Source organism: Nyctereutes procyonoides, unplaced genomic scaffold (assembly GCF_905146905.1).
Source record: "Nyctereutes procyonoides isolate TBG_1078 unplaced genomic scaffold, NYPRO_anot_genome, whole genome shotgun sequence".
Classification (NCBI taxonomy): domain Eukaryota; kingdom Metazoa; phylum Chordata; class Mammalia; order Carnivora; family Canidae; genus Nyctereutes; species Nyctereutes procyonoides.
The window spans coordinates 23,551,177-23,567,296 of NW_026575122.1; the positions used below are offsets into that span (position 1 = coordinate 23,551,177).

The 16,120-nt window shown below is 44.0% G+C and overlaps 1 protein-coding gene across 2 annotated transcripts in view; it reads right to left on the bottom strand.

The window, feature by feature from the left end:
• The window catches only part of CHPT1 (choline phosphotransferase 1), a 28,892-nt gene extending 14,071 nt beyond the window's left edge, over window positions 1-14,821 (bottom strand). For both annotated transcript variants that reach the window (XR_008665910.1, XM_055336570.1), the window contains exons 1-3: window positions 14,544-14,821; window positions 3,330-3,477; window positions 2,882-3,023 (exon numbers count right to left, since the gene is read on the bottom strand). Coding sequence is in view for 1 of the 2 variants with exons in the window: in XM_055336570.1 (XP_055192545.1) it covers window positions 2,882-3,023; window positions 3,330-3,477; window positions 14,544-14,816 (563 nt within the window). In the remaining variant the exon portion in view is untranslated. The remainder of the gene's footprint in view (window positions 1-2,881; window positions 3,024-3,329; window positions 3,478-14,543) is intronic.
• Between the last annotated feature and the right edge of the window lie 1,299 nt (window positions 14,822-16,120).

Below are 16,120 nucleotides of genomic sequence, written 5' to 3' on the forward strand. Positions count from 1 at the left end.
TTTCACTCCCATGTGGAATTTAAGAAATGAAACAAGAAAAGTAAAAAAGAGACAAATCAAAAAAAACAGACTGATGGTTATCAGAGGGTGGGGAAATGCATGAAATAGGTGAGGAGGATTGAGAGGACACTTACCACGATGAGCACGGACTAATGTACAAAATCATTGAGTCACTATGTTGTACCTGTGCTAATATAAGATGTATGTCAACTACACCGGAATTAATTTTTTTTTTTTAATTTAGCCTCTTGGAAAATGACAAAATTTTCAGGAACTCACTCTGGCCAACAGACAATTGATACTGATATGGTTCGTAAGCATTTCCGCAGGTGTGCTTGAGAGCCTATATATGGGTCCTTCTTGTGATGCTAAGCTAAGCCATCATTGATTCTACTCAATGCTCTATGAGGGGATCCCTAGGTGGCTCAGTGGTTTGGTGCCTGCCTTCCGCCCAAGGCATGATCCTGGAGTCCTGGGATTGAGTCCTGCATCGGGCTCCCTGCGTGGAGCCTGCTTCTCCCTCTGCCTCTCTCTCTCTCTGTGTCTTTCATGAATTTAAAAAAAAAAATCTTAAAAAAAGTGCTCTATGATATTTTTACCTTGACAAAGTAAAAAATATACTACTTAGGATCTCTGCCCCCTAGTGTTGGTATTAATTTAATTAATTACTTAATTTGGGGGGGAGAAGCAGAGAGAGAGAGAATCTCGCAGGCTCCACACCCAGCATGGAGCGGATGTGGGCTCAATCTCACCAATCTGACATCAAGACCAGAGCCAAAATCGGAAGCTTCCAAAGTGGAAATTTTCCAACTGACTGAGCCACCCAGGTGCCCCATAATGTTAGTATTTTAAATGGCTGTCTATCCCCGGTACTGTAGGATCCCCTCCTGTCCCCTACATGCTAGGGACTAAACCACAATAGTCATTTCCCTAATGTTCTGAGCACTTTCTTTCTTCATCCTTCTGCCTAGGGGCTTTTACTCCAATTTGTCTGGCAAGGACCACCCACAAGTAACTCATCTCTGCTCCAGTCCTAGGCACACATTAGACTCGCAATCAACAGCAAATGAGTGTAAAATTTACAACTAGGCCAGAGTGAACTAATTCATTTCAGAAAGATTTTTAATGAAGTTAGAAGCCAAAATGATAAAATATAGTTATTAAATAGTAACAACAATTAACCGGAACACTCATTATTATATTATTCTAGTTTACCACAGCAAGTTCAGCAAATAAAAATGCATTAGATTTTGTAAAGCTATTTTTCTATTTTAGCATATCTTTTTTTAAAAAAAGTATTTATTTATTCATGAGAGACACAGAGAGAGGCAGAGACATAGGCAGAAGGAGAAGCAGGCTCCATGCGGGGAGCCCGATGTGGGACTCAATCCCGGGACCCCAGGATCATGACCTGAGCCAAAGGCAGACGCTCAGTTGAGCCACCCAGGTGTCCCTCTATTTTAGCATATCTTAATTTTTTAAAATAGATATAGATTCTTAACTTTACATAATTACCTGGAATTTTTTCGCCAGGCTTTTTGATCCTTGGGCTCTTGATCAGCAGATAAAGAATTCTAAAGACTCACATATTCCATAAAAGCTTTCTTAAACTAATTCAGCCTACAGTTACCTTTTCCTTACTTAGGATTTCTTCAGTGCTTATGGAAACCTAGAGAAAGGCGTTTTCCCCTTGGTGATGGAGTATATTAGCCGTGTCACAGAAGTATTACCTCATCCCTTTAATACAGTGCATTAAAGCTCCTTAAACAGGGATTTTAAAAATGCATTTTGTATCCTTCTACAGACTTCAACACATTGCTTAATCCAATGTGATTAACTGAACAGCAGTCACTAAGAGTATGGGGTCTGGAGTCAAACTTGAGTTTTAATCTTGGCTCCATACTTAGTAGTATAAGAAAGGTAAAGAACCTCTGCCTCATTTGTACAGCGGTTAATGTGAGGAATAGATGAGAAATACATATAAAGCCCTTAGTACAGTGCCTGAAACATGCAAGTGCACTAGATGGTAGCTGCAATTATTCCATAATTTAGAATCAATCTGATGAGTTCCCTAAGCCTTCCCTCTGTCATATGATCCACAGATTTGAGCTTCTCTTTTTTATCATCACCAGAGGTTTGTGGTGGTGGTGGTGGTGTTTTCCAGAGCTGTTTCTCCTATGCAGCAATAAAGACGGGCCAAAAAAGAACCAGAAGACATGGGAAGGTAGAATGAACCAATGGCAGATAGTTCTTGAAGGATTGGGCAGAGAGGCAGCTAATGGGAAACAGGAAAAGTGAACTGAGCTCCTGCTTCATGCACTATTTCCTGATGTCTAAGAAAGAGGCATCGGGGGCATATATATCATCTAACATTTAGCTCTGACATTTTCAAGGTGCTTTTACAGGATCTCCCCAATTGCCTACCACATCTAAAGAGTCTCACAACTATCTGTTGTTGGTGACTGATGTAAGGGGTGCACCTTTTTGGGCACATGAAGACTTGATCAATAAGGACCTTTAGATTCTATATTTCATTATTTTATTATGTAAGTCAAATGCTATTTACTTAAGTACTGCACATTCTTTTTCTATATTATTCAGGTCCTTTATTTTTCTCTTTCTCTTATATAATGTAAGCTTGGGTTAGTAAGCTACTAAAGTGAAGAAAGGGAGAAAAAAATTATCAAATATGTAGCCATTTATAACATGCAGAATATCTACAAGACTTAAAGTGTAGCATTTATGGATGCTCCAGTACATTTAAAAGATAATTTAAATTCCTGATTGAAGCTTTGTCTCCTTATGGATAAATAAAATATAATAGACTGTGAAAATAAACTGGATTATATTCTAAAATGTACAACTTGAAAAACATACTTACTTTCCAAACCTCAACACGCCTGAAACATAAGTCTGCCAATGAGCACAGTAAAACATGAACATCCCAATAAAAGAGCAGAAAAACAACCAGTCAGGATGAGTTCCTAAGCGCACAGCAATTGAAGCTCCAACTGCCATAAATACTGAAAGAAACAAGGTTTAAGAACCATTAAGAATTAAAAATGATTAATGAAATAATGGTCATGTACTGTTTTTAAATACAGAGTTTTAAAGTACGTAATCTTGACATTACAATAAGGTACACTGAGCAAAATTAATTTTTGAACATACTTTCAAAATACACTGCAAATTTTCTCCCAAGTGTACACCTGCCCAAAAAATTGACCAAACAGCTCAGTTCATTTTAGTTTTTGAGCCATCGTCTCCCCACCAAAAAAAAAAAAAAAAGAAGAAAAAAGAAGTAAAGAAAAAAACCTTCACTAATTTACCTGTGGAAAGAGAGTCACAACCATGGTCAAAAAGTTCTCCTAAAGGAGAACAAGAATTTGTTCTTCTGGCTTGTTTCCCATCAATAGCATCCAGTGACTGGTAGATAAAGAGTCCCAATGCACATAAAAGGTATGTCCAGTATGGTGCCTAAAAATAAACATAAATAAGAAATACTGTTAAGTGACAACAAGCTAGTTTCTGTTTGAAAATAGTTCAGCCCATGCTAATTGACACATTTTTCTTGTGTTCTCACCTTATATTATCTCAGGGTGTTACAAGAAACATTCACAACCCTCCTTTTACAGATGAGAACTAAATTGAGAAATCAAATGAACCGTTCTAAGTCATGTGAGTAGAGGGACAAAGAAGTTCATATGGTGAGAAGCACAAAGTTAAATGAGCAAGGATTAGGACCCTAATATTAGTTCCTAATCCACAGCTCTTTCAATATATTATTTACATGTGGCCCTAGATTTGAAATTATTCAATAAGATTTTCTATGAAAAAAGATCTTAAAGACAAATTGTGATTTGGAAGATCTCTGCTTCCATTCATGATAGAATATGAGGGGACTGGACTATTTCCCCACCTTATATAACCAGAAAAGCAATAAAATAAATGAAACAAGCTTTCAGACATTGCAGGCAGTGCAGCACTATGATCCCTGACAGAAGAAAACAAAGGAGGTAAGCTCTAGACGATTCTGGCTTAGTACCTACAGGCAGTTTTCCCATCACAGTATAAGAATGTAGAACCTGAACAGAGCCCAAAGATCTTGCTATGTTGAGAAGAAACGTAGCAGAATTCAAGAAGGTCAAAGCAGCTAGAATTTGTGGAGCACAGCACAGAGAAAAGAGGGACACAAGATGTACAGAAGGGTACCTTTGAGTCTAGCTGAGAAGTGAACTGTGCCTGAATGAGAGAAAACTATACCAGGGCCAGGGAAGGAAACACCGAACGGCAGAAGGCCACATAATTCTTGAAGACCACTGAAAGCTGGAAATTTTTCATGCTCCTAGTATACACAGCAGAAAGACTTTGTAATACCTAGGATACTGGGTAGAGTTCTCAGGAATGTATCGCCTTAGCAGTGGGGAGAAATTAGCCCCAAGACTCACAGCCTTCTGGAATAGTCCTAACAGACATAAAGTCCATCCTCAAAAGAACCCAAATGATCCTATGCAACTCGATTACAGCCAACACAAAGTACCATGTCTTAAAGGGACAAAAAAAAAATCTAGTACCCAAAGATAGAAAGTTCACAATGTTTGGCATCTAATAAAAAATTACCAGTCATGCAAAGATGTAGGAGAATATGATCTACAATTAGAAGTAAAATCAATTAATATGATTGGATCCAGGAATGACAGAGAAAATGGAATTAGATGGAATTATATGAGGACATTAAGTTATTATAACTATGCTTCACATGCTCAAGAAGGCGAAGGAAAACATAAAAGATTCAAGTGAAATCCATAGATATGAGAAAACAATATTTGAAATGTAAAATATACTAGATGAGACTGGACAATGCAGGAGAAAAGATCAGTGAACTTGTAGACTCCTGATGGAAACTATCCAAAATAAATGCACAGGAAGAAAAAAGACCACCAATAACTGATCTTGGTATCAGTGACTGGCGGGACAACAGAAGCAATCTAACATTTTTATAGGAGTCTTGGGAGAGAGAAGGGAGGGTTGGACATGAAAAATATAAGAAATAATGGCTGAAAGATTCCCAAATTTGGTGAAATTTATAAACTCACATATCTAAGAAGCTCAACAAACACAAAACAGAATAAGTCATAATCAGAAACCAGAAGAACGGGCAGCCAGGGTGGCTCAGCGGTTTAGCGCCGCCTTCGACCTAGGCGTGATCCTGGAGACCCGGGATCAAGTCCCACATCAGGCTCCCTGCATGGAGCCTGCTTCTCCCTCTGCCTGTGTCTCTGCCTCTCTCTCTCTCTCTCTCTCTCTCATGAATAAATAAAATCTTAAAAAAAAAGAAGACAGAGGAAAACAGAAGCATAGAGAATAGTGTTGTCAGATTTCTATGTCTTAGAGAGGAAGTACAGCAAAATTATTAAGAAGGGTTTTGAAGTTAGCTCTGTGTGTGAGTCCTTGGCTCTGTCATGTAATAGCCAAGTGACCTTGGTCAAGTCACTTAACCTCTTTAAACTGTGGTTACTCACATGGAAGATATGAATAATAGTTCTTGTATCCGATGAAGCAATTCTTAGCTCTTTATATAGAGCCTAGCAAACAGTAAGTGCTCAGTAAAAGTCAGCTATTCTCACTTAATTGTTTTGTATACTTTCAGTGGCATATATATTTTTAAAACACCAAATATGTGGGAATTCTACAAATATCTAGTCAACCTGTTACTCTGTTCCTCAATATTTCTAAGCAAACAGAAGTTTACTTTCAACTGACTTTAATCAAAGTATCATTTGCTAATATTATGTGCTCAATATTAATGATTACACTAATTGCTTAAAAGGACTTATTGAGTCTCTTCCAGTTAAAAGACAAGCAGTATAAATATAATTAAGACTAGAAGCAATCTGAGTTGTGAATATGCATATTAAAATATCACAGTCAAAGAAACAATAAGTATTGGTGAGGATGTGGGGAGAAAGAACCCTCATGCACTGTTGGTGGACATGCAAACTGTGTGGCCACTGTAGGAGACAGTCTGCAGGTTCCTCAGAAAATTAAAAATAGAGCTATCCTATGACCCAGTAATCATACTACTTGGCGCTTATCCAAAGAATGTGAAAACACTAGTTTGAAAGTACACATGCACCCCGATGTTTACTGCAGCATTACTTACAATAGCCGAATTATGGCAGCAGCCCAGGTGTTGAGGAACGAGTAAAGAAGATGCGGCCTACATACAAGGGAATATTACTCAGCTATAAGAAATGAAATCTTACCATTGTTGGACAAAACATGGATGGAGCTAGACAATATAATGCTAAGTGAGATAGTGAGAGAAAGACAAATACTGTTATATTTCACTCATATGTAGAATTTAAGAAACAAAATAAATGAATAAGGGCTGGGGGAAGGAGACAATCCCAAAAGCAGACACTTCAGTATGGAGAACAAACAGAGGGTTCCCAGAAGGCCAGGGTTGTGGGGGTGGGTGAAGGGGGACGAAGGGGCGCACTTGTTGTGATGAGCACTGAGTAAGGTAGGGAATGGCTGAATCAGTGTATTATACTCCCGAGACTAATGTAAGACTCGATATTAACTATGTTGGAATTAAAATGAAAAAATTATATGTCACATTCAATTCTAATTAGCATAAAGGCTTATCTGTAAACTATGAAAAAAGAGGGAGCTAAAAATCAGAACTGATAACTCATTGTGACAGTACAAAAGTAGAAAAAGCAAAATAAAACAAACCACCTAGAATCTTTTTTGAAAGAATCCCAAAGTGTTTTTGCAGAGAACAATTCTGGTGATTCTTTTCAAACTAGCAAATTCTTACGCATTTTTTCCTACTATGAAAAATTATATTGTTTTAATTTTGATAAAAAGGATAGCAAAGTTACATATCAAACCTATGCAAAATTGGAAACTGAAGTTCTTAAAATTTCTAGAATGCCATAAAAAGTCGCTTTTCTTACCTATTTTCCATCAGGTACCTTCCCCCTACATGATAGACTCTAAAAGTACACCCTCTACCTGGCAGGTAGCCCATTTCTCACTTCTAGGCACAGAACCTTCTTATACTAAGACATTGGAGCCAAGGTCCACGTTAAAAGCTTAATTCTGATCTCTGATCTGGGAGGCTGGCTACAGCTAAGTTGGAAGGTCAAGGCATTAATGGAAAACCTACTGACAGTGCCTGGGTGGGCAGCTGGCTAAGCATCTGCCTTTGGCTCAGGGCATGATCCCGGGTCCTGAGTCTGGTCCAGGGTCTGCTTCTCCCTCTGCCTCTGCCCCTCTCCCCGGCTGGTGCTTCCATCAATCAATCAATCAATCAATCTCTCTCTCTCCCCCCTCTCTCTCTCAAATAAATAAATAAAATCTTTTTAAAAAATCCATACTGAAATAATTTCAGTCATTCCAGGATACCACATTTGGGGGTAGACTCTACCTCTCATTTGGAAAAAGGAAAGGAAGACTTACTAGTTCACTAACTTAAAATGACTTCATCAGGACACTAGAGGAGTTAAGATTTAGAACTTAAATAGGTGAAGAGTGCAGGGGAATTTGAACAAAAAAAAGAGAGAGGAGGTCTCAGCCAATACGAAGGTTGAGGCCTGGAAAATGCAAGATTTCCTCACAAATCAGGGATCAGATCTCTGCTTCAGGACCAGAGGATCCATGAGCAATTACAGCCATTGGATCAGTATCTTCAACAGGACAACAAAGGGCATTCTTCAGCTTTATGTCGCTTGATGTGGCAACCCACAGGGGCAGGGCAGTTATCATGTGCTTGTTATTCAAGTAGAAAGGAAAACCTAAGGGGGGGGTGGTGAAGATATCCTATTGAGATGAGTGGCCGGACTGGGCCCACGAGTTAGACCTGGGTCTCCTGTCCTGCCCTAGGTAAGGGACCCATCATGCCACAGATGGCACAGACCCTGCTGAGAAGCGCTCCTGCTCACACAATCCAATTTCAAGTGCACTGAGCCTGAGAAGATGGCTGTGACCACACGACACCTGCTTCCTTTTAAACCCAGGAAGGCACTCTGATCCCCTGTATCCGGTTCACCCCTTTCCAGTCTTCCCAAGGCCAGAGGGGCCCAGCCTACCTTTTTTTTTTTTTCCATGATGTCATCATCTCTGCTCCTACCTGGAAGCTATGACATAGCCTGCAAGTTGTCATCTTCTTTCCTAACTTGTTATCTCTACAAAACCAGGTCTCCAAAACCAGGTTGGAGATCCACTGGCCAAGAACTGCAGGACCCTTCCTTCCCAGAGTCTTCTCAAAACAGGTATAATTACAGAAGAGACTCCGGATTGAAGGAGGATCTACAAAATCCACCCCAACTCATTTCATCTTTTCATGTGAACGTCTTTTCAAAAATTTTAAACATAAGCCGGAAAAGTCAGGCTTGGATTATGCATTATAAAGTCATAAGCAATTTATCAAAATACTACTACAGAAGGAACCTATTTCAAAAAGTAGAGCTTCTCCAGGTAAGATTAGATTCCTGACATTTAAAGTTTTAAATTATATAATTTTCATAGTATTTACTATATCTTTTAGGATCAGAATTTAACTATATTATCATGGGAATCTTTCCAGGTCAACCATTAAGACCTGCATCAATCTTTTAAATGAGGACATGGTATTCAATTATGTGGCTATATCACAATTTAAGTAATAACTTCACCAATGAAAGATAGATAGATAAATCCTATTTATGTAAATTTTTAAACTTAAAAAAATGAAGTCTTTGCTTTAAATGGCCTTGGTGTGTGAGTTGACACATAGGCAAAAGTTATTATATAACCAGGAACAATGGGGTCAGCTGCTAACAGCAACTGACTTCTCTCTCCCTAAAAACAGAAAGTGCATTTATAAGAAGTTGGAAGAAAGAAAATTAGAAGACAAATCATGCCTATGTGAAGAAATGTAATGCTGGTGTGGTGTTAAGAGGATTTTTCAAAGAAAATCCGTGGCTTTTCTTATAGACACCTAACCTGACACTGTGGTGCCCCTGACATGACTGTGAGGCTGCTGAGCGCCTGTGGCTGATCAGGCCACTTCCCTGGTCACAGAGGGAGTTCCACCCGCACCCCCAGGCCCCCAGAACCGCGGGGGGTGGGGGGGGGGAGAAGGCGGTGCTTGCACCAGTGGGGAAGGGCCCCAGGGCCTTACTGGTTTGCACTGGACAGAGCCTCAACTCTGCTCAGGGCCAGCACTTGAGCAGGGCAAACCCATTTTGAGGAAATGAAGCAGGTTCCAAGACGGGAAGGAAAGCAGGCAGCATACACCAATGTGGCTCCACCTGCAACTTATGACCCGAGGGGCTCTCACAATTTTAGAAATCTGTACTTTGAAAGGTAGCTTTCTTTCATTTTATATTTTGGGAAACAGTCTTTTTTTCCCCTCTCTCTTAAAACCTTCTTTAGTATTTGAGCTCTCGTGAAAAGTGCCAGTCCCCCATTTTGCTCAGGGGAACCAGAAGGAGGGGGGCTCGAAGAGAATCCCCTGAGCCGGATGGATCATCAGCACCAACTTCACTGGGTGCTTTAACACCTGCTCTGTTAACGTTGCAAAACCCAAGGGGTCAGAGTCTTTAGACCCAGGTCAAAAGTCTCAGGAGGAACAGCTCATATAATGGAGCACAGGGAAACTATGGGAATCAAATGGGCAAGCCCCAAGCAAGGCTGGGACTAGGGTGAGGCCCGGGAGTCCATGCAGGCCTCAGAGGTGGAGGCTGCACTGACCCTCAAGGTTGCGGGCCAGCACGTACCTCCTTAAGTCCTGAGGTCCGAGTGGCTGCTGGCCTCAGTTCCCTTTTGCTCTAGGAGCCCTAAATCTTGCTTACTCTTGTTAAAATTCCCAGGCTAGACAACAAATAAGTATTTAATCCAAGACCAGCTTAAACTGGGTAAGAGTGGGAAAACATCATCTCCTAGGATGACATTTCATGCATGAAGGCAATAATTTAGTGAATATTTATTTACTTGGCCTCTGTATTATGCAAGGCACTGCGTGGTACACAATGTACACACGGGCAATCTCTATCTGAACTTAAAAGCTTGTAGGTTGTCCTGCTCAGTAAGACACACAGAACCAAAATAAAATGGAAAAGTTAGGCCCAGGTCTAAAGTTCCAGGGAGACCTACAAAGAAAGCCCTGCGGCTGAAGCGCCATGGTCTGGCTTGGACTCTGGTCTCCTTTAAAGCTCTGTACCCCAGCTTTGTACTGCAACCTGAAATCTGGCATTGTGATGCCCCCAGCTATGGTTTTCTTTTTTAAAATTCCCCTGGCTATTCGGGGTCTTTTCTGATTCCACACAAATCTTAAAATAATTTGTTCTAACTCTCTGAAGAAAGTCCATGGTATTTTGATAGGGATTGCATTAAACGTGTAAATTGCCCTGGGTAACATTGACTTTTTCATAATATTAATTCTGCCAATCCATGAGCATGGAATATTTTTCCATCTCTTTGTGTCTTCCTCAATTTCTTTCAGAAGTGTTCTATAGTTTTTAGGGTATAGATCCTTTACCTCTTTGGTTAGGTTTATTCCTAGGTATCTTATGCTTTTGGGTGCAATTGTAAATGGGATTGACTCCTTAATTTCTCTTTCTTCAGTCTCATTGTTAGTGTATAGAAATGCCACTGACTTCTGGGCATTGATTTTGTATCCTGCCACACTGCCGAATTGCTGTGTGAGTGGAAGAAGCCTCGGTGTCCATCGAAAGATGAAGGGATAAAGAAGATGTGGTTTATGTATACAATGGAATATTACTCAGCCATTAGAAACGACAAATACCCACCATTTGCTTCGACGTGGATGGAACTGGAGGGTATTATACTGAGTGAAATAAGTCAATCGGAGAAGGACAAACATTATATGGTCTCATTCATTTGGGGAATATAAATAATAGTGAAAGGGAATAGAAGGGAAGGGAGAAGAAATGGGTAGGAAATATCAGAAAGGGAGACAGAACATGCAAGACTCCTAACTCTGGGAAACGAGCTGGAGGTGGTGGAAGGGGAGGAGGGCGGGGGGGTGGGGGTGGATGGGTGACGGGCACTGAGGGGGCACTTGACGGGATGAGCACTGGGTGTTATTCTGTATGATGGCAAATTGAACACCAATAAAAAAATAAATTTATTATTAAAAAATAAAAAATAAAATGTATAAACTGTAAGTGAAAAAAAATAAAGCTCTGTACCCCAGGGGCGCCAGGGGGCTCAGCTGTGGAGCGTCTGCCTCAGGCTCAGGGTGTGATCTCAGGATCGGGAATCAAGTCCCACATTGGGCTCCCTGCAGGGAGACTGCTTCTCCCTCTGCCTGCCTCTGCCTTTCTCTCTGTGTCTCATGAATAAGTAAAATATTTAAAAACAAAAACAAAAAAAGCTATGTATCCTGGAAGAGGGTAATTTCCCTTTCAGTTTCCTAATCTATCAAATGGGGAGAATAATAGTACCACTTCATAAAGTTGTTGAGACGACTTTAAATGAGGCAATAGGCTAAAGCACCTTAAAATAATGCCTGGTACATAGTTAATATCCAGTAAATGTTAGTTGATGTTGTTATTTTTATTGGAGTTTAGAGGATTGACTCTGGAGAAGGAAGAAAAATTTTATAAAGAAGTCATGTTAGAACTGGGCACGGAGAGATGGAAGCAGGACAGGAAGAAGGAAACAAAAGGAGAAAAGAGAGGGACAAAAAGAGAAATCCTTGCTAGAGCAAGTAGTTGAATTTGGCTGCAGTAAAAGTTCTTTAACAGAAGCAGTAGCACGACATGCAATTCAGAACACCATTGTAGGGGGGAGAAAAGAAGGAACACCGATTGTAGTACTCCATATAAATCACTTATTTTTTTTTTCTATTTACTTCCCTTCATCCCCATTCTGTCCTATTTTCTATTTACTTCCCTTCATCCCCATTTCTGTCCAACTACTACGAACATAGTAGTTAAAAAAACAGATCAAGTGTTATTATTAATAGACATATATAGTCAACATTGCATATACATAACCCTCTACAGGTAGGATTACATCCTGTACGGGTACATAAGCCTAAGCAACTAAATCCAAAAACCTTACGTATTTTTCCTAACCCTTTCTGGGTTTTATCAAGTTTGAAAAAGCACTAATAATTCTTAAGCTTAAGAATCTGAAAACATGTTCCAAGTCAGGTTAATGTCACTTAACCCTCGGGGGCCTCAATTTCCTCTTAATAAAAATGTGTATACTACTATTACTTCAGGATGGATGGATAGAAGAAATACGAAAATGGTAGAAAGGCCATTCTAGGAAGGGAAAAAACTGGCCAAACTCCTTAGGTGGATATAAAACACAAAGGCAGCAATGGATGTGAAAGCACTTTATATACCTGATAAATATTAATAAGACACAAGGAATTTTTCCTGCATATCACATAGAGAAAGGCAGGAACTCCATACAAGAAAGTGATATGTTGTTTAAAAAAAAAAAAAATATATATATATATATATACATATATATATTTAAATATATGTATAAATTTAATAAATATATTTGTTATGTTATATATGGTTATAAACATAACCATAAAAATATAAATTGTATAAATATATATAGGCCTTGGGGTCAGATTGACTTGGATCTGAATCCTGTCGGGTCCTGTCATTTACTAGCTTTGTGACCTGAAAGCAAAGTAGCTCAGGCTGCCAATGCTTCTTTCCTATTATTGCTATAGGATTTTATCAAACAGGCAACATGAATCCTGTGATGGCTCGTCCCCTCACTACTTCAGTCACTTAAAAGCATGTGCAGGAGGATCTAATATGTTTCAGAAACTCTTCTCAGTTTCATCTTATTACTTTAACTCTCATTCCTCCTTTATAGGGCCATTCTGATTTTTTCACTTTTCCTTTTTTTTTTTTTTTTTTTTTACATGTCTGAGATTTCCCCTCCCCGCAGCATTGTTTTTTTTTTGTTTGTTTGTTTGTTTGTTTTTGGAATGAGGCTGAGCCTAAAAATTAATCATAAATTACCTCTTCCATCAGGTCCCTCTTGATACTCCTAAACAGGATCTCTTGGACTTGTTTGTGTGCCCCCCCCCTTTTTTTTTGCCCTGCTTTTTGTAAGTGCTCAACAAATGGATCTGAAATTAGTAATATTGACAAGTTCACAGTTTAACTGGCAAAAATCAGAAACATCCAAATGCTGTTAGCCAAATTTAGGCCCAATAAAAACTAAATTTAACTATAGGTTTTTAGGCCATTTTTAGTAACAGTGGTATTTTTAATGTGTTGAGTAATATTTTTAATTTGTCGGGCAAATCGCCACTTCCTACATTTATCTTCAGCTAATACAGTATTTAATCCTCACTGTGTCCTTGTGAAATTGGTTTGGCAGGTATGACTTTCTATTTCACACGTGGGAAAACTGACCAGCCGGTCTCTCCATAGTGTGGCCAGATGAGAACCCAAACCCAGCGCTCCTTCCATTCTAGCCCACGACCTCTAGGTCTCTAGCAAATCCTGCAAACAAGTTTCAAAAACCAAAAACTAAAGAAATTCACTTTGTGCAAACAATATGAAAATGAACAACAGTGGAAACGTCTGCCAAGAAGAACTCCTATGGCAATACACATAACCACCAACGGGCAACAGGTGTTCAAAAAAATGTAGGCTCCATTAGGTAGTTTGTTAAATGGACACACGGTATGGAAGGCATAAAATAGCTCCATTATATTCCTGCAATCCAGCCTCGATTTGAATCAGTTCTCCCACAGAACCTACGCTCACATATGATCATAAAGGGGATTTCGCTATTTGGAGAGCAAAGACAAGAAAGTGTGGCAGCATGTGCAAGGCGGCGTTCCCGTCCTGAGTGCAGCGCAGGACAGTACAGCCAGGGAGCGGGGCCCTGCGGTGCGGGGCGCTGGGGAGCGGGGCTTCCGGGGAACAGCTGCCCGGAGCCCCGCTCTTCACTCTTATTTGGGACACAGGCCGTACACGCACGGCCAACACAATCTGCGGTTCCCGGGTCGTGACGGTAAGGACCGTGTCCTCTAACACCCTCTTATTGGCCCTGTCAAGGAAGCACACGGGAGTCGCTACTCGGAAGTACCGCGTCTTCCATCGGGGCCGCCGAGAATTTCGGGGTCACCAGCACAAGCCCCAGGAACCTGCGGAGTCCTCAGAGTGTGCACAGGGTCCCTCGGGCGGGCCGGCCCGGCGGGGACGCGGCGTTCAGGCCGCAGCGAGCAAAGCAACCGACGGCTCCGGGGGGCCCAGGCAGGCCCCCGGCTCGCGGTGGCCGGGGCGCGGCTGGAGAGGACCCGGGGCGGCCGCGGCGACCTTGACGACCCGGCCGCCGCCGGGGAGGCTCGGGGCGGACCCCGCGCGGGGCAGCGGCCGCGTCCCCCACCTCCCGCCCCCGAGGGCCAGCCGCGCGGCGGTCCCTCCGCTCCCCTCCCGGGACGGCGGCGCACTGGGGCGGGGCCGAGGCGGGGACGCGGGGCTCCCGGACAGCAGTTGGGGGGGCCCTCGTCCCCCGGGGCGGGCGGCGGGCCCTACCTCCTCGGTGGCCGTGGGGCAATAGGAGATGAGCGCCAGCGTGGTGAACAGGTTGACGGCCAGGCCCAGCAGGGTGATGGAGTTGGGGGCCACCCAGAGCGGGACCCACCGCAGCAGCCAGGTCCAGTAGACCTGCAGCGGCGGCTCGAGCAGCGACACGCCGGCCGCGCAGTAGCGGTGCTCCTCCAGCCGCCGCAGCTGCGCCGCGCTCAGCGGCTCCGCCAGCGCCCTCGGCCAGCGCAGCCCCGGCCTGGCCCCTGCGCCCGCCGCCATGGCCGCCCGCCCGCCCCGCCGCCGCCGCCGCCGCCGCCGCCGCCGCCGCCGCCCGCCGGCCGAGCCGGGCGCCGGGGCGGGGACAGGTGGAGGGAGGGGCTCGCGGCTCGCGGCTCGCGGCTCGCGGCCGGCCTGCGCCTCGGGGTGGCACCCGCGGAGCTCGGCTGCCCCAGGCCCCGGGGCCCCCGCCCCCAGAGCGGCCCGGCCGCCGGCGCGTCCGCGGAAGGCGGGGCCTCGGGGAGGCGGCCCGGGGGAGGGGGTCGGGCCGGCGAGGGGGTCCGAGGACCCGACGGGCTCTCGCCGGCCAGCGGGTCACCGCTGGGGTCCCACGCACAGGAAGTCCCAGGCCGGCGTGCCGGGACAGGGCGCCCCGAGGGGCTGGCGCACCTGCGTCTGAGGGTCGAGTCTTCTCGAGGAGCGTCTGGCGGCGCCGCGCGAGCAGGGGCTCCTCCCAGGCGGCCCAGGGAAACGCCGGCCCGGAACGCGTGGGCTGGTGCCCAAGGCCGCTCGCCTAGCGGGGGCGCCCTGGCGGGCCCACGGCCGCAGGACAGCGCGGGCCGGGGGCGTGCGAGAACCGCTTTGCGCGTGTGTGCCCGCCCTGCCGGCCCCGTCCGCCCGCCCGGAGAGGCCCTGCTTGATGGACGTCCCCACGACGAAGCGAACCTTCCTCCGAGGAGGCCCTGCCACGAATCAGCCCTGGAGAAGGCTCCCCGCGGGGTCAGGACTCAGAGTTTAGAGGCCGAGGTGTTGAAGCAACAAACCAGGACTTGGAACCATTTGCTGAAAAGGGGACTGAATGAATGAATGATTGAAAGCCCAACGCCCTTTTCTCAGAGCGTCGGGAACCAGTAACGGCGGGTGCTTTGCCGGCAGCCTGCTCGGGGTCGCGGTCGGCGGCCTCAGCTCTCGGGCCTCCCAAGCCAGCTCAGCAGCGCCCCCTCCCCCCACAGCGCGCCCGTGCAGGCCGCGGCCGTCGCGTCCCACGCTGTTGCACACCCCGACATAAGCCTGCCGTTCGCCTTTCCTTCACTTCCTAGTTCTGACCTTTATGCAGGCTTCGAAGGCACAGAACCACCTGGACGCGGCTTTCCAGATAGTGAAGCACCGTCTGTCAGTTTGTCCCACGGGATTCATTTAAATGCCTTGGAGGAGGAGCAGCAGACCACTCCACAGCCCACCGCTGGTTTTAATACAGCCTACAAGCGGAGTGGCTGAAAGAAATTCAGAAAAGAGTTTTGATGCGGAATTATATTAAATTCAAACTTCAGCGCCATGGAAAAAGGCATGTTTATGCCTCACATGTT